At 39.2% G+C, this 24,939-nt stretch overlaps 1 protein-coding gene across 2 annotated transcripts in view; it reads left to right on the forward strand.

The window, feature by feature from the left end:
- Positions 1-450: 450 nt before the first annotated feature.
- Positions 451-24,939, forward strand: part of commd10 (COMM domain containing 10) — a 90,405-nt gene continuing 65,916 nt past the window's right edge. Inside the window, exons 1-5 of one of the 2 annotated variants that reach the window (XM_043711289.1) lie at positions 451-650; positions 4,527-4,617; positions 8,086-8,196; positions 18,249-18,404; positions 19,514-19,624. In XM_043711289.1, the coding sequence (XP_043567224.1) occupies positions 622-650; positions 4,527-4,617; positions 8,086-8,196; positions 18,249-18,404; positions 19,514-19,624 (498 nt within the window). In that variant the 5' untranslated portion in view covers positions 451-621. The remainder of the gene's footprint in view (positions 651-4,526; positions 4,618-8,085; positions 8,197-18,248; positions 18,405-19,513; positions 19,625-24,939) is intronic. The other variant, XM_043711296.1, reaches the window with a different exon arrangement.

A 24,939-nucleotide genomic window follows, 5' to 3' on the forward strand; every position in this document is an offset into this window, starting at 1 on the left:
TGATCTTTCCCTGACAGGGGCTGTACCCCGCTCTGTGATCTTTCCCTGACACAGGCTGTACCCCGCGCTGTGATCTGTACCAGACACGGGCTGTACCCACTCTGTTGTCTGTACCTGACACGGGCTGTACCCCGCTCTGTTGTCTGTACCTGACACGGGCTGTACTCTGCTCTGTGATCTGCACCTGACATAAGCTATACCCGCTCTGGTCATCTCTGCCTGACACGGGCTGTACCCCGCTCTGTGATATCTCCCACACACAGGGTGTGCCCGCTCTGTGATCTGTACCTGACTGCAGAGAGGGGCCCGGCTTTACTTCTCCACTGATCAGCCACGTGACCGCTCCGCATCCGCCTCCTCCTGCTCGAGCATTGAGCAACTGTCACCGCTCACGTGATCCCTTAGCACGGACCGGAACCGGAAATGGGTTGCAGTGTCCCGTGTCGCGACTGGTCATTGGGCCCTGGGGAGTGAGAGGCTGATGAACAACGTGTGTTCTCGCAAGGAGTGACCAGAGAGATAAAGGGAAAGTGATCGGAGAGAGACACCAACGCGAGCGAGTGGCCGAACAGGGAGAGTGACCAGACATTGACCCTCAGCCGGGTGTATGCTCCCGGCCAAATGGCTGCAATTGTTAAAGAAACCGGAAGGTAAACGCAGATAAAGGAGAAAGGTTTAACACATTCCTAACTTCAATGTTTTATCTTAAAATGGCCTGCACTTTATATTTTAAAACCTGTTCTGATGAGCTGCAAAATAAATCTAGTGAACAGCAACTGCTTGCGTTTGTCTCGCCCCGGATGGAGGTTTCGGCAGCGGGTGAGTGACTGAGGTGACTGGTTGATGGTCTCTCAGTCCTGGGATGGGAACTTCACCTGGGTGTTGAACTGGATGTTCAGGTTGTGAACTGGTTTAGTCTGAAACAAGTCATCGAGCTGGAAGCCGGATTATAAAATTATTGGGCGCGAAAGGCTGTTCTCTCAATATATGACCGAGAATTTGTACATTATTTAGATGTTACACACACACATTCAGTGAGGGAGAAGTTAGTGAAATCAGAATAAATGATGGCAGGGCAGAATAGGATATTGTCAATTAATGCATGGGCCTGATTTAGTTTCAATTTCCTGCAGATTATTACTTTGGCCTTTCTTTTTAGTGGAAGATGAGAACTGTAGACTTCTGAGGAGATTCTGGTCAAGAAATGTGGGCTCCCGCAGAACTTTGAGAATGGGAAGGCAAGCCTCGCCTCTTTTCACAGCAGTCTGTTGCAGTATTCTGACGTTTAAAGTTCCGGACAAGCACTTTGACACCTGCTGTCAAAGCGTTAAGTACATAACCTAAATGTCTTATCAGGGTACTGAGAGAGTTGGGTGCCAGTTAAGTAGACCAGATGGATACACTGTCAGCTGTTGTGGGGGGTAGGATGCCAGTGGGTAAGTGGCAAGGAGGCTCATTAAGGTAGGTTGATGTGATCAGGAGAGATTGTCTGGCAACAGGTGAGGAGGTTGGTATTTCTATAGGAAAGATGCTGTTAAACTTGAAAGGGTTCAGAAAAGATTTACAAGGATTTTTCTGGGATTGGAGTGTTTCAGGTAAAGGGTGAAGCTGAATACCCTGAGGCTTTTTTTTCCCTGGGCTCTTTTCCCCCCAATACCCTGGGGCTTTTTTTTGAGACTGAGGAATGAGCTTATGGGTTTATAAAACCCTGAGGGGTATAGATAGGGTGAATCCAAAACTAAAGAACATGGATTTAAGGTGAAAGAAGAAAGATATGTGACCCGAGGGGCAACTTTTTCATGTAGAGGCTGGTGCATGTATGGAATGAGCTGCCATAGAACGTAATGGAGATAAGTACAATTTATGACATTTAAAAGGCATCTGGATGGGTATTTGAATAGGGAAGGTTTAGAGGGATATGGGCCAATTGCTGACAAATGGGCCTGGATTAATTGAGGATTCCTAGTTGACGCAGGTGTGTTGTACTGAAGGGTCTGTTTCTGTGCTGTATAACTCTGCGAATCTTTGGACTTCAGGTTCAGTAAGGTGAGGGTGGGTTGAGTCATGTTAGGTCCGATGACAGGTTTTGGGATCAGGTCCAGTAGCGACAGTTTTAGGCTTGGGTTGGTCATAATAGTGGGTCTGATTGGGATGGGTTGGGTATATTGTAAGGGAAGGGTTTTGGGAATCAGGAACAGGAGAGGTGTTCAGAGTCCAGGGCGGTGTTGTAGGCTGCGGAGAGTTGCCGTTTTCCTAGCAGGATGTATCAGATCTTGGGGACATCAAGTCAATGCATCGGGCTGAGTGTATTCGGCGAAATGTGTGCGAAGTAAGTATGGGGTCACTTTAATAGTTGCGCAGGAGTTGGATTATGTATTTAACAGTTTAACCTTTCCTGAGTAACAGTTGTTCTTTACTTTTGTCCGTACCATCCAATTTTTATGGACACTTTGAGGGCTGTAGACATTAAGGAATAGCACAGAGGAAAATTCAATTTCCTGGAAAATTCCTTCAGAACCTCTATTCTTCACGGTCCCCAAACTCTGATTTGTGCTGGCATAATGACAGTCTGTCGGACCAGCAGGAAATCCGTCCCCATGTGAAGGGAAGATGATGTTAACAGCAAGCATAGAAGGGAATAAAGGAAAGATCCTTTGGTGCAGTTGTCAAGAGTTCTGTATGTACTGTGACAGTGCAGAAATATTCATGGAAATCTCTGTATACAAGCAGACGTTTGCAAGCTCTACCAAGTAAGGGCTATTTTATTGAGCTGAATAATGAAAGTAGAACTTATAGGGAAATCGTCTTCCTTTTGAAAAAGAAGGTGAGGTAATATTACTTGCTCATAATCTCTAAGGATGCCATTGGTGACTTAGGGTAGGAATGTTTTAATGCAAACAAGGAACAAGGGTAGATCTGAGTCCTTTGAGCATGCTCTGCCATTCGGGTAAGATAATGGCTGATCTGATTTTCACCTCAATCTGACATTCCTGCATATTCCTGATAATCCTTTGCCCCCATGATAATTAAGAATCTGTCTAGCTCAGTTTTAAAATATTTAAAAGATACTACATCCAATTAACTTTTCAGGAAGGGAATTCCAAAGACCTAGAACCCTCCTGCGAGGAACATGTTTCCTCATCTCTATCTTCATCTTAACTTTTAAAGTAAAGGTGCCCCTTACTTTTAAACTATGCCCCCTTTTGATGTTGTCTAGTACTGCATTTGATAAGCAGACAAGTAAACCATGAGGTAAAAATCTATTCCAACAAATTGTTAAAACAGTGACTAGTGATTTTATAAATAAAAAGATGCATCAGTACATTTTAAGAAAGCAGTTATTGCTCAAGTATCATAGAAGTGTACAGGAGGTCATTTGACTTACTATGCTTGTGCTAACACTTTGTGCTTAGTCCCACATCGATGCTTGTTTGTAATCCAGTGTTATTACAATTAAATTAAAATGGCAAAACTTCAATGTTTAAAATCTTATGGAATGAAAGCAAAGTATCAGTATTGATGTATCAGTAAGAGCTCTTGATTGCTACCTTGATCTTTGGCAAATGGGAAATATTGGTATCCTCACTGGTTTGATAAACTTCAAGTCTGATGTAATCTGAATTCACTTTTTTGAATTTTGAAGTTTGTAATTACTTATTTTAATAAAGTCGGTTAAATCCCTTGCAAGTTTTGGACACGATATACCAAAGCATGTCTCTTAAGGCATAAGATTAAACTCTAGGACGCCAGCTCACAGATTCAGCTGCATTTTCGTTAATGGAGCTCAATTTAATACTTCTAAGCATGGTGTTACAACATGATTTGAACACATGTTATTTAAATAATCTCCCATTTAAGTGCAAAGAAAAACAAAAGCAGAAATTGCTGGAAAAACACTTGGTCTGGCAGCATCTGTGGAGAGAAAGCAGAGTTAACAACGTGTTCGAACCTGTTCTAAAGAAGGGTCACTGGACCTGAAACGTTAACAGATTTTTCTCCACCGATGCTATCAGACCGACAGTGTTTTTTCCAGCAATTTGTTTTTGTTTCTGATTTCCAGCATCCACGGTTCTTTGGGATTTTGTTTGTTTTTCCTGTAATTAAATAACACTGTTTCTTCAGAATGTTTAAAGTGCTTTACAACCAGCACCACTCTGTTTGAATTGTAGTTATGTTATGTAGAGAAACGTCACAGCCAAATTATAGTCAGGAAGATCCACAAACAGCAAATACTGAGCTAGATACTAGTATTGATTGGCGAGAATTGGGCAGACTCTGGGAGAATTACTGGCTTTTTGAATATTGCTGGTCAGCAACAATATGTCTGTCTGATCAGAGACTTCAGTTTAGTGGGTTATCAAAAAATGGCATCTCAGGATATGGGGTGCCCCTCAAACTGCACTTTTTAAATAAATTTATTTCCCTTTTACTGAACTGAAGTCTTAGTTTTAATTTTGTTTAGATCTACCTTTAGAACTTATGTAGAAACTGAATAAAGTTAATCATCCAATTTGTTTTTTCTTCAGCATAAAGCAAGCTGTAATTTTAATCAATGGAATCAATGATGGTAAATTCCCCCGCCTGCTGTCTCGCATTCTTCAGAAACTTCATTTGAAGGTACTTAATTAAAAAATAGAAATGTTTTCTTTATGGCAGCAGGCTATCACACTGAAACAACTAAATGTTATTACTGTCATGGTATAATTAGATTTGATTACATAGAGTATGGAAACAGGTCATTCAGCCCAACACATCCACACTGACCCGCCGAAGAGTAACCCACCCAGACCCATTCCCCTACATTTACCCTGAACATTATGGACAATTTAGCACGACCAATTCGCATGCCCTGCACATCTTTGGATTGTGGGAGGACACCAGAGCACCTGGAGGAAACCCTGGCACACAAGGGGAGAATGTGCAAACTCCACACAGTCACCCGAGGCAGGAATCGAACCCTGGAGCTTTGAGGCAGCAGTGCTAGCCACTGCGCCGCCCCCAGGATATGAACTGACAATGTTTTAAAAAGTATTTAGTTCCCATTACAAATGGATTGCTTTTATGTGCTCCCTGTTTTGATTTAAATAATATAATTCAATCCATTTAACGCAATGGTGCTTTATGGAAAAAAAACAGATTTTTCTAAATAAAATCCAAAAGAACTGCAGGTGCTGTAAGTCAGAAAATTTTGCAAAAGCTCAGCAGGTCTGGCAACATCTGTGGAGAGAAATCAAAGTTAGCATTTCAAATTGAGTGACTCTTCCTCAGAACAGAGTCCTGTTGTTCAGATGTGTCATTACACACCTCTGAAGCAGATGGGATTTGAACCCTGGCCTCTGAGCCCCTTCCATGAGCCTTCTAAGTATTTCAATCAACCTGCTCTAACATTACAATAACACACCTTGAGAACAGGTGAGACTTGAGCCTGGATCTTCTGGACTAGAAGTAAAAACACTTTAGATTCCAGCAGTGCTGTGGTGGGATTTTCATCCCTGCCTGCAGGTGATTAGCCTAGACCATTCCTATTGCATTATAATCTCTCTGGCTCATGGGCCTTATCATCTTGGAATAACTGCCTGAAACTAAATTTTGATCTTGCATCAATTACCATTTGCATCACTTGCTTGGTGAACTATTTCATAATTTTACTCCCGAAAGGTCCTCTCTAATTTTTGCACCTTGTCTGACTTCTGAGTTCCCCAAATTGCAGAAATGTTTCTACCTATCCTAACAATTTTCCTTAACATTTTGAAAACTAATTTTGCTAATTCCTCACCTCCTGACTTCCAGAGAATAGAATCTAATCTTGTTTAATATCATCTTATAGCTAAGTTATATAGTCTACAGTTAAGGAGGAAACTGGCATCTCTGCTGTATATATGAATACAGAATGTATGATACCTTCATGGTGTCAGAGTCAAGGTGACCCTGAGCAGCTGCTGAGTTCTTTGACAGGTTGGGTAGACTGCCAGCATAATGGTTCCAACAGTGTGCGTAGTGAGAAAGATCATATTTTGCTGGCTGATTTTTGGCAACTGGTATCCTGGGGAGCTCGGAGGAGGCTTGCAAGCAGGACCTCAAAGTAATCTGATTACCTCAAGTGACTTGAGTTGCTGGGTACAAAAGTGGAGGTTAGAAGTAGTGGATGAATTCCTAGAGTTCTGGTAGGGGCAATAGAGCTTAGATTCCTGGGTACCTGGATAAGTTCTATAGGAAACTAAACTTGTTGCATCTCAACCAACAGATCTAGTGTCCTTGTGGGTAGTATTCTTGTAATGTTCGACTGGATTTAAATTACTTTGACAGGGAGGGAACATTAGAGCAAAGCGTATAAGCGATTGGAAGAGACAGTATGTGATTATAATATCTCCGAATATTGTACTATGCTGGAGAAAATAGATGCTCTTGAGCTGGTCTTTAGTTGGAGCTAATAAATAATAGATGAATTATTATACAAGCGGATTATTGTACCATTCATTGAATTTACATGCAGGAAAAAGTTTGCAAGATAATTGGAGAAGCTCGAACTGTAGTTATGGGGAACTTTATGATTACTGTATTCTATATTAGGATATCTAGTGTAAAGAACAAAACGGGAGGAGTTTCTTTCGTGAGTTCAGGGAAATTGTCTTAATCAGTGATGTTTTAGACCCAATGAGGAAGGATGGATTGCTGGATCTGGTTCTGTGGAATGAAGTCAGTTAAATGGACCAAATGTCATTAAGTGAACATTTGGGGTGAGGGGTTGAAATAATTATTGTTAAAGGGTTTGGGTTAGTGGAAAAAGAAATCGAGTAAGAGCCAACTTCAAGGAAACTAGATGGATTTGATGTTCATCAGAACCAAGATTGCTAGGCAAATCTCAAGCAGAAAAATAGACTGCTATAAGAGATTTTTGAAGTACATTCTTAAAGAAATTCAAATTAATATAAACAAAATCAGAACTTCTTGGCTAACAAAAGAAGTGAAGATTAAGACAAAGCAAAAAAAATGGAAAAGGCAGGTGTCAGGCTGATTAAACAAGTGAAAACAGGGCAAATATAAGAAGTTCGGAGGGAGTATGAAAAAATGAGAAGTGATAAGAGACAATATAAGGAGAAATCATCTAACAGTTGGCTTTAGGCCAAACCTCCTATCCTCTCCTGTCAGTCATATTGGATTCTACCATTGTTGATCCTCCCAGTGTAACCATTTAACCCCTCTGTTATCCTTGAACTTCTTTGCTACTCTGTTACCTTTTTAAAAATTCATTCGAGGGATATGGTTGTCTTTGGCACAGCGTAAAATTCTCATTCCCAGTTGCCCTTAAGAAGTGTATCCTCCATGAACTTCTGCAGTCCACTTGCTATAGGTAGACACACCATGCTGTTAAGGAAGAAATTCCAGGATTTTGACACTGAAGAGATGGTATACACCACCAGAACAAATCCAGTCTGGCCAATTCCCACCCCATCGCTCCTTTAAATTATCAGTAACGTGATGGCAGGTGTCATCAACAGTGCTATCAATCAGCACCTGCTCACTAACATCCAGTTTGGGTTCCACTGGGGTTACACAGCTCCTGACCTCATTACAGCCTTAGTTCAAACATGGGCAAAGGAGCTGAATTCCAGGGATGAGGTGAGATCGCCCTTTGTCCATGCTGCATTTGACCAAATGTAGCATCAAGGAGCCCTAGCAAAATGAACCAGTGGAAATCAGATAGACCTTTGCCAGTTAGAATTGTCGGAATATAATTGCTTGCTGGAGGTCAGCTATCTTCACTCTAGAATATCTTTGCAAGAACCCCTCAGGACCACCATCATAGTTGCTTCATCACCCACTTTCTCCCTATCATAATGTCAGAAGTGGGGATGTTTGCTGATGGTCACATAATGTCCAGCACAGTTTGCAACTCTTCAGATACTGAAACAATCTAGGGCAGTCTCTCTCACCTCATCTTGGTTTGAATTGAAGTTAACTTTATAAAAGCATTCTTGCAACTCAATAAGGTGCCATTCAAAACTAATTGTGTACAATTTATTAGTATATTTTTACAGTGTTGATTAAACCTCTTGCTTTCAATCCTTTTTGTTGTGGTTTTAGGATGAACATTCATTTAATGAAGAAGAGAAAGAAAAGCTACAAGCTGCACTCTCTCTGGAAAAACAAGATCTCCGTTTGGTGCTGGAAACTGTATCTTTTATCTTGGAACAGGTGAAATTATAGGAAATCATATTTTATAAATATTTGGATTTGTTCATCTTTTCTTGGTTTTGATTAACGTTTTCGAGGACTAACAAAAGCATTTCACTGAATAATCTTGCATTTTATAAAAGTTCTCAAAAGAATAAACCATTCACCTTGTATATTATGATTCTAAAATTGTGGAGTTCAGTTTGTGTAAATTATCATGGAATCCCTACAGTGTGGAAACAGGCCCTTCGGCCCAACAAGTCCCCACTGACTCTCCGAAAAGTAACCCACCCACACCTATTCCCCCTTTCCTATATTTACCCCTGACTAATGCACCTAACCTAGACATCCCTGGACACTATGGGCAATTTAGCACATCACTTCACCTAACCTGCACATCTTTGGTCTGTGGGAAGAAACCGGAGCACCCAGAGAATGCACGCAGACACGGAGAGAACGTGCAAACTCCACACAGACAGTCGCCTGAGGCTGCAATTGAATTCGGGTCCCTGGTACTATGAGGAGCAGTGCTAACCACCAAGCCACTGTGCTGCCAACGTGTCAGCGCATGTTGGTTTGGTCAGTGATTACTGTTTGATCTGTGAAATAATTCCAATGAGGGATCTGTTGCACATCTAAAGTTCCATAAATTAGGACAGTAGCATTTCAGACATTTTCTAAGCTCTCTTCTGAAAACTGGTGATTTAAAATTAATTATTCCTTGCAAAGTTTCTGTGTTTTAACTACTAGCCACCAACTTTCTCAAATGTTTTTCTTTCTGTACCACCTGCTAATGAGTAAGTGGCAGTAAGGTAAAGCAGGTTAATGTAAGGCGAGAGGAATAGTGCAAAAAGAAGGCTTTCTTACGGCTGGGTCACTGGAACCAAATTTCTATGGGAAACACCTGTCAAAGATTGGGTTTCACCACAACAACGCTGTGACCAATGTCCCAAAGCTACCTGAGGACTTCAACCTCTCTTAAACTCTTGTAGATTATGTTATGAACTAAGCCAGACCACTCAAAATATTTTTAAGCAGGCAGCCCCAGACCATAGCTTTGCAATTTGTATTGGTAAGTGTACAGTGAAAATTACTCTGATTAAGTTAGCTCGGTTGACTACTAGATTTTAAAACAGACAAAAATGTATTCACAAAATTGCATAATGAAACACAGAACAGAATAAAGAACCCCTACAGAACTCAACCTATCCAACTACACTTAATTATGCGGTTCCAAATATACACAACAGTCCCAATCAGCAAACTCCCTTTTTAAAAACTAGTATAAATGGAACACCTGCTTACAGGTTGAAGTTGAAGGGCAGAGTGAGAGAGTTTCCACACAGCTCTCTGTTAAACTTCCCAGTTTAAGACTCAAGTAAAACTGCTCAGCCCAGCTAAAGAGCTGGCCTCTCCCTTTTCATTATACAGGGCACTTCTAAAACATGACCACTTTGGCCTGAAGTCTCAAAATCCTTTTCCTCTCTGTACCAAAACTGACTGACTGACTGGAGCCCAGCCCAGTTTATTGCTCCTCTGAGAAAAATCAAGGACAAAGTCTCCTTGAGCCAAGGAACAGCTTTTAGGGAAAAAAAAGAACGAGCTTTGTGACACCTTTTTCCCCCCCCCCCAAAAAATAAAATACCAAAAGATGGCTTCATTTTTAACCCTTCAAAAACCAGTTAATATCTAAAAACACATATACACTATACTAACTATAAACATGCAAACACGCACAACCACATGCAAATTCAGGCCACAGTAAACCCACCACCGACCGCCTCCGTATCTCATTTGAGTCTCCATAATGCATCGGCTATCGTGTTTTTGTGATCTGCCATATGCCCAATTGTCAAATTGAACGGCTGCAACCACAAGCTCCATCTAAACAATAGCATTTTTATCCTTACAATGGGTTGTGATCAGTGTATACGATTGTCGCAGATGCATTGCTGGTAATATAAACTGAAATGTTGTAAGATCAACACCAAGCTTAAAGTCCCATTTTCCACCGTTGAATATTTCTCTTGATGAACGTTCAACTTCCTGAAAAAATACCCGATGGGGCTTTCTATTCCCATGTCATCCTCCTGCAGGAGTACTGCAACAGCACCCACATCACTGGCATCGATAGCCACCTTGCAAGGCTTCATGTAATCTGGTGTGGCTAATACTGGGAAAGTGGTTAACATAGTTTTTAGATTGTCAAATGCCTTTTGACAGTCCGCTGTCCATTGAAGCATCTTTCCCTTTTTAACAATTCAGTGAGTGGAGCAGCCACACTGCTGAAGTTCGGCACAAACTTGTGATAAAATCGACTCAACTCCAGGAACTGTAGGACTGCTTTTATCATCGGTGTGAGAAATTCTCCAATTACTTTTGTTTTCGCATCCCATGAGGCCATTTATCCATTCCCAATAACGTGGCCCAGGAAGGTGACTTGTCTTTGGAAAATTCACTTTTGGCTAGGTTTGTCACCAAGCCTGCCTTCCCAAGTCGATCAAACAAGTCTGATAAACGCTGTAAATGTTCCTTCCATGAGTGACTAAAAATCACCAAGTCGTAAATGTACATCACATGGTTGGGTAATCTGGCAATGACCTTATTAGTCAGTCTCTGAAATGTGGCTGGAGCGTTTTTCATGCCAAATGGTGTGACTTTGAACTGATTTAGTCCATTTAGCGTTATGAAAGCCGAAAGTGCCTTTGCGCTGTCTTTTTCCAGCACAGTCCTCCAACCATGGAATTGGAAATGCATCAGTCTTTGTAACAGCATTGACTTTGATAGTCCACATATAACCTGGGTACCATCTGACTTTGGCACCATGACTATCAGTGAGCTCCCGTCACTGTAACTCACTCCAATTATGCCATCTTGGAGTATGCACTCTATCTCCTTCTGAACCTGTGCCAACTTTAGAGGGTTATGCCTATAAGGATGTTGCTTAATTGGAACAGCATCTCCTATATCTACATTGTGCACAATTAGGTTAGTACTTTCCAGTTTATTTCCACATATCTCCCCGCGTGATAGTAATAACTCTTTAAGGTCTTTGATTTTCTTGTGGAAAGTAACTCAATAATTTATCCCAATTTTTGACAACTTCCTCATTGTCCAATTTGATTTGAGAAATGTCCAATTCAGAATCCTCTGAACCTGGTTCTTCCTTCTGTGCTGTAATCATTAATACCTTCTCCTCTTGATAACATTCTCTGTCAAAATACCTTTTGAGCATATTCTGACACATAGAGATTTCTTCCAGTCTGAAGTCCTTATCAAGTAGTTCACCTCACTCAATTTCTTCTCCATTTGATAAGGTCCACTAAACCTTGCTTTTAAAGGCTCACTTATTATTGGAAATAACACCAGTACCTTCTCCACAATTGCAAAATTACAAATTTGTGATTTCTTATCTGTCTTGTTACTGTGATACTTTTAAATGCTGTCGAGCCAACTCTCCGGCTCTATTTAATCGTTCTCTAAAATTTGACACATAGTCCAAATGGGTGATCTCTGAATTCTGACTAATTAATTTCTTCTTAATCAATTTTAATGGTCCTCTTACTTCATTCCCAAATATTAATTCAAATGGTCTGAATTTGGTTGATTCATTCGGTGCATCTCTGATTGCAATAAGTACAAACGGAATTTTCTTATCCCAATCATCTGGATAATCCTGACAATAAACTCTCAACATGGTCTTCAGAGTCTGATGCCACCTATCCAGCGCTCCCTGCGATTCCGGATAGTACTCAGTAGATCTGAATGACTTTATTCCCAAATTATCCATAACCACTTCGAATAGTTTGGATGGGAAGGTTGATCCTTGATCTGACTGGATTTCTATTGGTAGTCCGTATCCAGTGGGGAAAAAAAATGAAGTAATTCTCCCTCAACAAACCTTTTTATCTATGAGCTACAGGGAGATGCTGAACAGGCTGGGGCTGTTTTCCCTGGAGCGTTGGAGGCTGAGGGATGACCTTCTAGAGGTTTACAGAATTATGAGGGGCATGGATAGGGTAAATAGGCAAAGTCTTTTCCCTGGGGTCAGGGAGTCCAGAACTAGAGGGCATAGGTTTAGGGTGAGAAGGGAAAGATATAAAAGAGACCGAAGGGGCAACTTTTTTACGCACAGGGTAGTATGTGTATGGAATGAGCTGCCAGAGGAAGTGGTGGAGGCTGGTACAACTGCAACATTGAAGAGGCATTTGGATGGGTATATGAATAGGAAGGGTTTGGAGGGATATGGGCTGGGTGCTGGCAGTTGGGACTAAATTAGGTTGGGATATCTGGTCAGCATGGATGGGTTGGACTGAAGGGTCTGTTTCCATGCTGTCCATCTCTATGACTCTATGATGTTGCATAATGGGATTGCATCTGGAAATCTAGTGGACACATCCATTATTGTTAATAAATACTTATTCCCGCTTTTTGTTTGAGGTAGGGAACCTGCTCAATCAATCAAGACTCTTGTGAAATGTTCCTCAAATGCTGCTATTAAAGGTGTGTGTTTTATTACTGCTGATTAGCTGACATGTATGACATGTCTGGCAAAATTCAATGACATCTTTCTTTAGTCCAGGCAAGTTAAAATGTCTTTGTATCTTAGCCTGCTTTTTCTCACCCCTAAATGACCTCCCAGTGGTAGCTCATGCACCACTTGCAGCACCTCCTTTCTATACTCTATTGGCAAAACAATTTGATGAATCTCTGCCTGTTTCTCATCTGCTTGAATGTGTGATGGTCTCCATTTCGTCATTAAGCCATCATTTATTAAGTAATAACACATAGGAATACATTCACTTTCTTTATTTGTAAATACCTTTTGATATAACTGTTTAAACTCTATCTTTCTGTTGTAATTCAGTCAGCTTAGTAGAGCTAAAGATACCTGCATGTCTCCGTATTTGCTCCTTATCTGTTCCACTTATCTGATCAAAGAAAGTTTCGGATAACTCTGTCAGCTTCCTTACCTGTGCCTTTTGATATCTCCTGCTTCAACTTGTGCGTCTGTGATCTTATGATCACACAATCAGGGAAAATGCTTGGATAAAGGTCCCTCATTTTTTTTCAATTGTCTGCGTCTCCACTGGATTTTCAACTACAGTAGGCAGCATGCCTACCGATGAATCAGCAATATCATTTGCAAGGACAAATTGTATTCCTGGAACTGAGTTTGTTCAGTATTCCTACTACAAATTTTCCACTCTTCTCTGGACTCTCTAGCCTCACTTTACATGACTAAGCTCTTTTTGTCTCACCATGAATTCTTGTAATAAGAACCTTCTCTGGCAATAGCCCCTCAGGAGTGCATGTCCCCTCAGCATCACAGACTGAGAGGATCCTGTGTTCCTTAATATTGTAACTTCCTTACCTACTGCTCCTGGCCTATGTGAATAAACTATACCCTTGCATGTATATTTTTTTAAGCAGATCAGGCACTTCCTCCTTAATTAACCTATGATCATCTTATACACTGAGGCAGTTGTCTAACTTTCCTTGTGCTTTTTGTTACTAGTCCAACAAAACTGCCAAGCTTGTTTGGTTTCCCTACATCTGGCTTTCTCCTAGCCCACCAACACTGATTTTGTGTGGCCCACTTTATTACAATGAAAACGCCGGAGTTTTTTAACGTCTTTGTCCCCCTCAAGTGTTTCTTTTTTACCCTGTGGTAACTTATCCTTATGATCTTCACTGAGATTTACCTTTCCCTTTCCACGTGAGGAATCCTTTTTGCCTCAGTTTCTATCCCTCATGCACTGAAATTGATTCTGGAAGCCAAATTGTGTTTTATGGAGCAGCTCATAATCACTTCAGCTGCTAACCTTGCTGTTTTAACTCTGCTGTTCCACATGAGTTTGCACTACAGGCAATGAACTTTTGAATTCCTCCAAAATAATTACCTCCCTAAGGGCAATAGGTTTGTTTGATTTTTAAAGTTCTTGTCCATCTGTTGAAATTACATTGTTTGATCCTTCCAAACTCAATATAGGTTTGACCAGGCTTCCTCCTTAGGTTCTTGAAACGTCTGTAGGCTTCTGGTATAAGCTCATCTGCACTTAAACTGGCTTTTTTCACCTCATACTACCCACATACCTCGTCTAATAGGGATGTGAATACCTCACTAGCCCTACCTCCGAGTTTTGATTGGATCAGCAAAACCCATATTGCCACTGGCCACTGTATTTGTTTAGCCACCTTTTCAAATGAAATGAAACAGGCTTCCACATCCTTCTCATCAAATTTAAACAATGCTTGAACATACTTTAACCAGTTCCTCACTAGGCTTATGACTATCAGGGGTTTGCTCATCCTCACTCTCTTTTGCACTAAGTCTACTCTCAGTCTTTATCTCCAGCCTTTTATGCTGACTTTCCTTTTTAAGTGTCAGTTTTTGAAATTCGAAAACTGTTCTCATTTTGTCTGTCTGCTGCTCTCTTTTTCTTTGTTCTGCTGCTCCCTCTTTTCCCTCTCTTCTGCTTTTAATCATAACGCAAACTGTTTCATTTCTGCCTTTTCCTTATCTCTTGCCTCTAACTCAAGCTACTTCATTTGCAATTGAATTCTTGCCATCCCTATAGATTCTGATGGCTTCTCCAGCAAGTTTGAATGCTGAGCTACTGCTGTAATTATCTCTCCTTTCCTCACAGACACAGGCAGTTCCAATTCCAGCTTGTCCGCTAAGTCTTGCAACTTGGTCTTATTCATTTTTTGCAAAACTTCCAAAGTCACCGCATCCACATCCAGAAAACTTCTGGCGACTGAAAGAGCCATTCCTATCCCAAGCTTTGTCTACCCAACCAAACAAACACCCGAAATAAAGACGCTAGCACCTACCACTTGCTGTTTAAAATCCCGCAAAGTGCTCCACATCTATTATCGATGAAGCCAGACCACTCAAAATATTCTTAATCAGGCAGCCCCAGGCCATAACTTTGCAATTTGTTTCGGTAAGTGTACAGTAAAAATTACCCAGAGTAAGATATCTAGTAGACAACCTAGCTTTTAAAACAGACAAAAATGTATTCACAAAATTACACAATGAAACACACAGAACAGACTAAAGAACCCCTACAAAACTCAGTCTATCCAAACTAGACTTAAGTATGTTGTTCCGAATATACACAACAGTCCCAATAAGCAAACTCCCTTTTAAAATCCAGTGTAAATGGAACACCTTGCTTACAGGTTTAAGTTGAAGGGCAGATGAGAGAGAGATTTCTCACAGCTCCCTGTTGAACTTTCCCGTTTAAGAATCAAGTAAAATTGCTCAGCCCAGCTAAAGAACTGACCACTTCCCTTTCATTATACAGGTCACTTCTAAAACATATGACCACTTTGACCTGAAGTCTCATCTGTTTAGATATAAACAAAAGGCCTCTCAAAATTCTTTTCATCTCTGTACCAAACCAGACTCATCGGAGCTCAGCCTGGCTTATTGCCCCTCTGAAAAAAAAATTAAGGACAGCGTCTCCTTGACAAGGAACAGCTTTAAGTTTAAAAAAAAAGCTTTGTCACGATTACACATTTGCTGAGATTCATGACTTTGTCTGAACTGAATTTGGATTATGCACCCAAGTTCCCAAAGTGCGTTAATAACACTAACAGCAGTACTGCTCCAACAATTTGCTTCAGCTTCCAGCATTTTTCTCCTTGAAGTATATTCTTAATTCTGAAAATGAGGGCAAATCTCAAAAGCTTTATTCAGGTTTAATTTACCTTGAGTCTGTGTCCAAGGGTCACGTGCCTGTTGTAACTTTAATATTCTGAAATTTACACAACAATATTGTGGTGAGATTTGGATAAGCCTTTGTTCATGCTGATGCTTAGTTTTCAAAAGCAAATACCCAGGATACTTAAAGCAAATATTTTTCACCTTTGCTTTTCTAGCAGGAAAAAGCAACAACTCTTTTTTTAGTCATTAATAAGTCAGCAAAGAAATGAGACTCGCCCTGCTTGGCGCACTTTCCCAAGTTTCCAGAGCACTCCATGTAAATATTATGTTTGTATTTCTGCAAATAATTTTGAAAGCTCTAGGACTGAAACTGCCAGAAACCACACAAGTATTCTCAATCAGTGTAGTTACTGCTGATGCCAGAATATCCTGGGAATTATCCATAAATTCTCAGCAAATAACATTCAGATTCAATTCACTGCATTACTCCTCTGGTGAAATGTATCAAATCCAAGCTCATTTGGAAACATGAGGCCTCTTAAAGCAAGCATTTTAATGAATTAAGTAAAAATCACAACTCAGTCAATATATTTCATCATAGTGTGTTATGGATTTTTTTCTGTTTTAAATCTGCAGTTGGAATATTACTGAGGTAAAAAAGGTAGATGGAAATATCTTGTCTGATTTGTGGTGGCTGGGTCACATTGAAAGCTATACTTCTTTGGGTTGGTGATGGTATTATAAAGTATGGATAGTTGGATTGATAATAGACGCATCGCCTCTTTTTACACTGTAAATGTCTACTTGGCTTATTGTTCCCATAACAGCCAACAAAGATCTGACAAATCCCATTTTTCAGCTTAACTCTATGTCCTCCAGTACTATGGACTAAAAGTGAAAACATACTTAGAGCATAAATATTCTAAGAGTCTCTTACCCTCGAGCACCTTTTTTTTTTTAGGCAGTGAGTTTCGGGTTCCAAACACCCTCAGAGTGAAAGAAATTGCCTCAAAGTCTCCTTTGAATCTTCTATCTCATAACTTAAATCTACACGCCCAGATTACTGACCTTCTACTAATGGAAAAAGTGGTTTCCTATCTATATCCCTCATAATCTTAAATATCTCTATCATGTCCTCTCTAAAACCTTGGTGGTCCAAGGAAAGCAACCTCAAACAATCTAGTCTCTCCTCCTAGCTCAGACTGTGCACCGAGGCAACATTCTGGTAAATAGTAAGGAGAAAGTTGACAAAAATGTAATTTTAAGACTGAACTGTGTAAATCTATATTTTTTCAACCAGAAATATTTGTAGATGTGGTGGGTGGAAGGGTCAGAAGAAGGTGTCGGTTCTCCAGGTGTGGTCTCACCAATGCTCTATAATTGAAGCATAACCTCCCTACTTATGTATTCAGTTCCCCTTGCAATATGCTGCATCTACATACTAACATTTTATGAATCATGTACTCGAGCACCAGATTCTTCTGCATCTTTGAGCTCTGGAATTTCTCACCATTTAAATAATTTTTTTTATTTTTCTGAACAAAATGGGCAATTTCACATTTTTCCATATAATTTTCAATTTGTTAAATCTTTGCCCAAGTACTTGATCTTAGTCACAACTTAGTTTTAGACCTGTCTTTATGTCATCAGTTGCAGGTAACCCTGCCTTCAGTCCTTCCATCTAAATCATTCATATATGTTGTAAAATGTGAAACCTCAGCAATGATCCCTGTTGCATACTACCCTACATCTTACAAACCAGAAAATTATCAATGTATGCCTACTCTTTATTTCTGCTATCTATGCTAGTGTGCTATCCCTATACCATTTATTTTCTGGAATAGTCTTTAATGTGGCACTTCAAATACCTTCTGGAAATCCAAGTACACTGGTTTCCCTCTGCCCACAATGTGCCACTTCCTCAAAGAAATATAATAAATGGTTAAATATGATTTCCTTTTCACAGGCCTAATTACCTTGAACTTTAAGTGCCCTGCTATATTCACTTTAATCACAGTTTCCAGTATCTTCTCTTTGGTTATTAAGCATATTGGATTGTCATTTCCTGTTTTCTGTCTCCCTACCTTTGAGTAAAAGAGTTGTATTTGCTATTTTCCATTCTAATTGTATCTTCCCTGAAACTTAGAAATTTTGGAAAATTAAAACTCATGTGTTAAATATCACTAGCCACTTATTTTAAGTGACTACAATGGATTAGAAATTAGGATGCACTGTATCAGGACCTGGGGACTTGTCAGCGTGCATCTCCAGCAATTCGCTCAGTACCACTTTTCTAATACTATTAAGTTCCTTTCGTTTGATCCTGTCTTCTATTTGCTGCTTTACAACTATTTGACTCTGTTTTGAATTTTCACTGTACTTCTATGTCTCTTATCAGGCAGCCTATTACAACATGAAACCCACTGCTCTTCAACAACAACTAGAAAATATTCACCTGAGTCAAGAGAAGGCTGAGGCCTTTGCCCAGGCCTGGACAAATATGGGCCAAGATATTGTTGAAAAATTGAGGCAAAGTACTTTTGCTCCTAAAAAGGTAATAGAAGTTGAGAAGATCAAAATTAAATACTGGGATTTCCATGGGAAAGGGAAGAATTTGTGTGTAAATATCACAAAAAAAAATTCAAATGTGCTTCAGATGCAGGGAATTGCTTTGAAATACAGTTACCACTCCTGTTTATTGCGCTCATGAAGCAGATGAACAAATAATCAGTTTACTAATATTTGACAATGATGGAGAGAGATTTGGCCATGATCCTTGGATCTGTTTTTCTATCTCTCTTCAAATGGTGTCACGTAATCTTCAATGTCTGTCTAAATCAATGGGATATGAAGATGGATGCCCCAATTTATATTTATTTTTGAAGATGGAAAAGTCCTTCGGCATTATACAGGGGTATTTTGGTGCGAGCCTTGAATCTGAACTTACTTGGTTCACAGAAGAATGCTGTCAGTTAATCTATAATAAAATCTATGATGTCATGCCTTAAAACTGCTAGTTATTTGTTTTATTTTTTCTCCTACACAACAAATTCTTGTGATTTTCTCTTAGAATTAATCATAAAAAGCCAAGAATTCTGAAAAATATAGCATATTTTAGTTGCGTACAAAAGAATATTTGTAATTTCACATCACTTGTCTCAAAACATCTGGCACTGTTCTGTCAAAGCAGTTAGAGTTCTAGGGTAGAGAAGTTGAGTGTCCAAATCACTGTTCTGCATTTTCTTAGCAAATATTGTAAATGAAAGCTTACTGGGGAGAAATTTGCTCTTCTGTAATTGTGCAAGATGGGTGTGAATAAACAACAGCCTGTTTTACATGGCACACTAATTTTTTTTGATTTGCAACAAATATTATCTCATTGAGCTCATGAGAAATCTGGAGAATGTTAATTTGCTAATTCCCTATACACTGAAATATAAACTCCTTCATACAAAGAGAACAAATGCCGCTAGTAAATGTTCTGTGGTATTGCACGTGCTGGGTTGAGGCCAATTGTTTTAACTCAAACAGGATTGTAATATAGGGCAGGAAATTTTGACTAAGGTGGGAGATATCGAGGAGGCAGAAACAGAAATTTGAACTACTATTCCAATATCAGACATCTGTTCTGCATTAACATTTTAAATTTGATCATATTTACAGCTTGACAAAATTGGGTTCTGTCTTAACCTTGAAATGGGACATTCAACACAAGCCAAAGTAAAGTCTCCTCTTGCTGTTCTTGAGCTTGGAATCAATAGTGACGACTCTGAGGTAAGCGAAACAAATCCAATAAAGAAATGCTAATCGTAAATGCTTGAAATACTAATTCAGTATTTTGCAATATAAAACTGTAATTATTCAGATGTATATTTCAGTGTTGTGTGTTGGGCATCAATCTCTCCTGCAAAGATAGTCTTTGCACATTTCACTCTTGTTGTTTAAATACTCTTAATTGTTCACCACTTGTCACTTTTCTGTCCCTGAATTCATTTTGTATCTTCATTATCACTGTTCCTTTAATAGAAACACAAAAGCAGGAGGGGACTATTCAGTTAGATCATGGCTAATCATCTACATCAATGTCTGTACTATTTCCATACTTTCTGATGTCATTAGTTGCCGGCAATCTATTGACTTTAGTTTTGAATCTGTTTAATGAATTAAGCTTCCACAGCCCTCTGCGCTGGAGAATTCCAAAGATTTGTGCCACTCTTGAATGAATAAATTCCTCCTCGTCACAGCCTTAAATGGCCAACCCCTTATTCTGGGATTATGAACTCTAGGTCTAGACTCACCAGTACAAGGAACCATCTTATCTGCATCTATCCTGTCATGTCTTGCAACAATTTTTAGTTTCAGTAAGATCCCCATCATTCTTCAAAGTTCAAAAGAATGCAGACTGAAGTTCCTTGATCTGTCCTGAAAAGACAGTTCTGTCATCACAGAAATTAATCTGGTGAACTACTGTTGCACTCCATCTATAGCTAGTGCATTCTTCCTTTGATAAGGAGACCAGAATTGTGCAGTTTTCCAGGTGGAGGCTTGCTAAGTCTTGGATCCTCATGCATGAATCATAAAAAGCTAGCATACAAGTTCAGAAGAAAATGAGGAAGGGCAATGAGCTGTTAGCTTTTATTTCAAAGGGAATGGAGTATAAAGATAGGGAGGTCTTGCGAAGCTGTATAAGGCTCTCATCAGATCACACCTAGAATGCAGTAAATAATTTTGATTCACATATCTAAGAAGCTGGAGGCAGTTTAGAGAAGGTTCACTTGGTTGATTCTGGTTATGGAAGGGTTTTCTTATGAGAAGTTGTACAGGTTGAGTCTGCACTCATTGAAGTTTAGAAGAACGAGAGTTCACCTCATCGAAACATCGAAGATAGTGAAGGATTCAGTGACGGTAATGCCATTGAATGTCTTGCTAATGACCGACTTATAGTCTACAGTACTCCTCAAATTATACCACATCAAGATGGATAGCAGCAAGGCCAAGGCAGCCACCGGATCAGCACCCTACCCACCAGAAGCATTCCCTTCCTTCACCACTGGTACACAGTGGAGTCAACATTTATTATATGTCAGTACATTAGAACATAAGAAATAGGAGAAGGAAATAACTTTTTAAAAGGTGATTTCAATTTACTGCTTTCCTGCTTTTTGTAATTGTGAAAATGCTTTAATGTGATTCACTGTTTGGGCAGTCTCCTAACACTTGAGCTCTATGCTGCATATGTCTAGTGAAGAATGCTGTACTTAGTCATAGTTCCACTGTGCAGCAACAGAGGTGAAGTTCCTGCCACAGAGATCGTCAGCCCTCCTGATTTTGAACAGTTTGCTGAAATCTTCTCTCAACCTTTTTTTCTTAAGAAGAATGACAGAAATGATTTCCCTTAGGTCAGCAGGGCCAAGAACTTTTGGGTTGTTATGTCTTGGAAAAATAGCATCAACTTGTCTTTGTGTTCAGCGTCCCAGACTGGTATTACCGATGTTTTGTTTGATAACTTTCATTTATTTTCATTGACCTGTGTCCTTCCAATGGGGCATTGAGGCTGCTTGTTTCATTGTATTTTGAATGTATACTAGTACACATTCAGCCATGTATTGTACACTGTTGCATTTCAAATGTTCATTGTTTCTAATTTTTCTTTCCATAAGTAGTGAATCTATAAAAGCTCCTGCTCCATCAATGCCTTCTAATATCTGGCACTTTACATGCTAGGATTTTGTCAACTCCAAATATGTGGCACATAACATTTAGTTAAATACATATCTTTCACCATTAAATTGGACTTCATCCAACGACCTGCATCAAACATGATTTTGCTATTTAATAACCATAATACTGACAGAGTGGGCATTGAAAGGATATCTAGGGTACAGTTTAAGACAGAAATGAGGATGACTTATTTTCTGAGGGCTGAGCGACTTAGGAGCTCTCTTTCCAGTAAAGGCAGGGTTATTGAATTTTCGAAGTTTGGTGTAAATGTGGAATTGAGATTTTAATCCAATTAGCCATAATTGAGGTACTGAATGTCTGATTCCTACACCAAATTCATATGTTCATGTGGAACACTGCTTTCTGTAGGATCTGCATTTAATAGTTTGTAGAGCTTTATTTAAATCTAAAGATCGAATTCTGTTTTCACCTACTTGCTGCTAAACTTGACTAATGTTTACCTGTGGCCTCATTTGTTTCCTTTGGTCCAGATTCATTCTGCAATTACTTATTTCAAACTTCACTCATCATGAAGTTTGTGACAACATTCAAACTCACCTTACCTTGTGGATGCATGATTACTTTCTGCTTGTGCATTTCAAAGCTTAGTTTACAGCAGCAAACTTCTTTCACTTTGTAGACATTTATTTGGATGATTATTTTACCTAGTTTTACTGATTAACATACTTAACGTTTCAGGACAAACATTTTTCTTTGACCGTTAGATATATCTAAATTCTTGAACAAACGTATCATTGCACTTTCGTGAAAATTCTGAGTATGGACTTGCTGATACACAGTGGACTGGACTTGCTGATTTTAGTGTTTGGTTCTGTGTAAATATGTATTGGCATAACCTTACTTTCACTTTAAGCTACAAGTGTAAAATTTCTTTTGTCCATTTATCAGATCTTTCTCCATTTGAGCTGAATTCATAAATACTGTCATCTCTCACTCATGTTCAGATTGCTTTTCTGGTCTCTGAACTTTATTCTTTGCTCACCTGCCATTTGACTTGTGTTGGGTTTGTTTGTAATACTGTATATGTATAGTCATTTTTTTCCCTTATGACATATATTTCAGTACCATTCATGAACAGCTGCTCCACTTGCAGTATTCTGACTTCTAGCTGGTATTGCATGGGTTCTGCAGTTGCTTTAGCTTGTGGATTGTAGTTTGCCTTCAGTGGGTCTTGTGGCAAACAATGGTTTTATTCAAACATACAAGAGGAAAGGACGTCTTGATTATCCAAAGAACTCCTCAGAAATAGACTTTTCAACCCACATTTATAATTCTCAACTCTATTTAAAGGAGGTTCGAGAGGAAAGATTTTTAAAGAGGGTGGTGAGTGCCTGGAATCAGATGCCAGAGGTGGTAGTGGAGGCGGTACCAGAGTAATGGTTAAGGTTTGATAGGTATATGAATAGGCAGGGAACAGAGGTATATGTACTGGGTAGAGGCAAAAGGTTTTTAGTTTAGAAAGGAATTGGATAAAAACATTAGCAGAATATGACTTTGAAAAATCTCCCAGACTCAGAATATTTCAAGGAGGTTTGAAATATTCTGGTCATAATTTTTTGAACCTCCTTGAAATATTCTTAGTTCTTAACAAAACCTAAAAGCCTTAAAAACCTATGTTGCCGTGGTCTTGGTAGGTTGAAGAGCCTGTTCTTGTGCTTTATGGTTCTTTGTTCATTGTTGTGTTGTCTTAACCTTCAGTCTTGAGTCTGCTGATTTCCATGGTAACTCAGTTGTGTTTTGATTCTCTGTTCTCCTTATTCCCTTGCTTTGTGTAGTAATGAATAATATGCTGCATTGACTGATATTGCTATAACATTCAGACATTGAGCATATCAAAAATACTTAAAGACTGTCATGTCCTTAATTTTAACTCCACTCCCGTTAGTTCCACATCATTACTTCAGCCTATATTCACTTGACAACGAAAATGTCAGAGGCTGATTATTCTGTTAACTGGAATTCTGTCTGGGCCATCAGCGTGAGATCCATAGTCTCCATCTTTGACCTTTTTGCTCACAATCTGAATATTGATCAATTTGGAAGTCTGGCCCTAAAGGTATGTTTGGCATATAATTTTCTGTGGTCTGGAATATTCTTGAAATGTTTCAACTAATACTCTTCAATTTTCTTTACATTCTAATTCATCATGCACAAACTTTGACCAGAATATTTCAAACTTCCTTGAAATATTCTTAGTCTGGGAGGTTTTTCAAAGTCATATTCTGTTAATGTTTTTATCCAATTCCTTATTTTAATCTTTACTGCTAATAATTCTTTAATATTTTCATCTGCCACATCTATATTCTCACTTCACTATTAGGAAAATGTGGACCACCCATGTCTTCAACTCAAAGAATTTGATTCCGGTGTTCATCCCTGAGTAGTCATTCTCTCTAGAACATTTTATTTTTTTTATTGCAAATGGTATTTTTGCTCCCTTTCATATTATCTGCTGGATATCTTTCATCATCTCCCTTTTCATTAACCCATTTTTCCTCCATTATGTTTTCATGTTGTTGGGCCTGTCTTTATTATTTATTTATTCAATTAGTTTTGATTTATTTTAATTTTTATCCAGCCCAAAATTCTGTAGTCTTCAGCACTTTTCCCTTTAGCACATTAACTTTTTTTTTATATAGCTTGTATTGAAAGATTTCTCACTGTTGAACTGCTGACCAATTAAGCATTCTGGCCAGAAGTTAACTGGACAATGTCTCGACATTTTCCAACCTTTTCAGAAATGTTATTAAACACTACTGGAGCAGGTGTGGACTTGAACCCAGGTCTCCTGGCTCAGATATAGGGACAGTGTCACTTTGCTACCGGAACACCATGGCAGATTTCTAAGCTAACTGAATTTTGCTATTTCTATTATAGTGCATTATTGTTGATCTTTCATCAGTTTTTATTGTTTTTAAACAATAAACTTAACTGGCTTTCTGGTAGGTATTTTCCAATTGTTATCCCATCCCATCAGCTCTTTATTGTATTTATTGACCCAATCCAGTTGATACTATGGTAGTTTCTAAATAAAGTATAATTGAAGGTTGAGCTATGTGGACTGATTTAATGTAAGAGCACCCTCTTCTGGTCATTGTGTATAAATTAAACTGATTTACTATACAGCAGATGCTCATGCTATCCATGATTGACTTGTTTGCAGAGTTATCACTGTCTGGCGATGATTGTTGATTCACGGGTTCCTTCAGCCAAGCAATTTTTTGAGAAGCTTCCAGTGTTGTACATGTGTTGCTTGGGTTGAGAAGTAGCAAGGGTTGAGAGTGTGGTGCTGGAAAAGCACAGCAGATTGGGTAGCATCTGAGGAGCAGAAGAATCGATGTTTCGGT

The sequence above is a fragment of the Chiloscyllium plagiosum genome, chromosome 2 (genome assembly GCF_004010195.1).
Source record: "Chiloscyllium plagiosum isolate BGI_BamShark_2017 chromosome 2, ASM401019v2, whole genome shotgun sequence".
NCBI lineage: Eukaryota > Metazoa > Chordata > Chondrichthyes > Orectolobiformes > Hemiscylliidae > Chiloscyllium > Chiloscyllium plagiosum.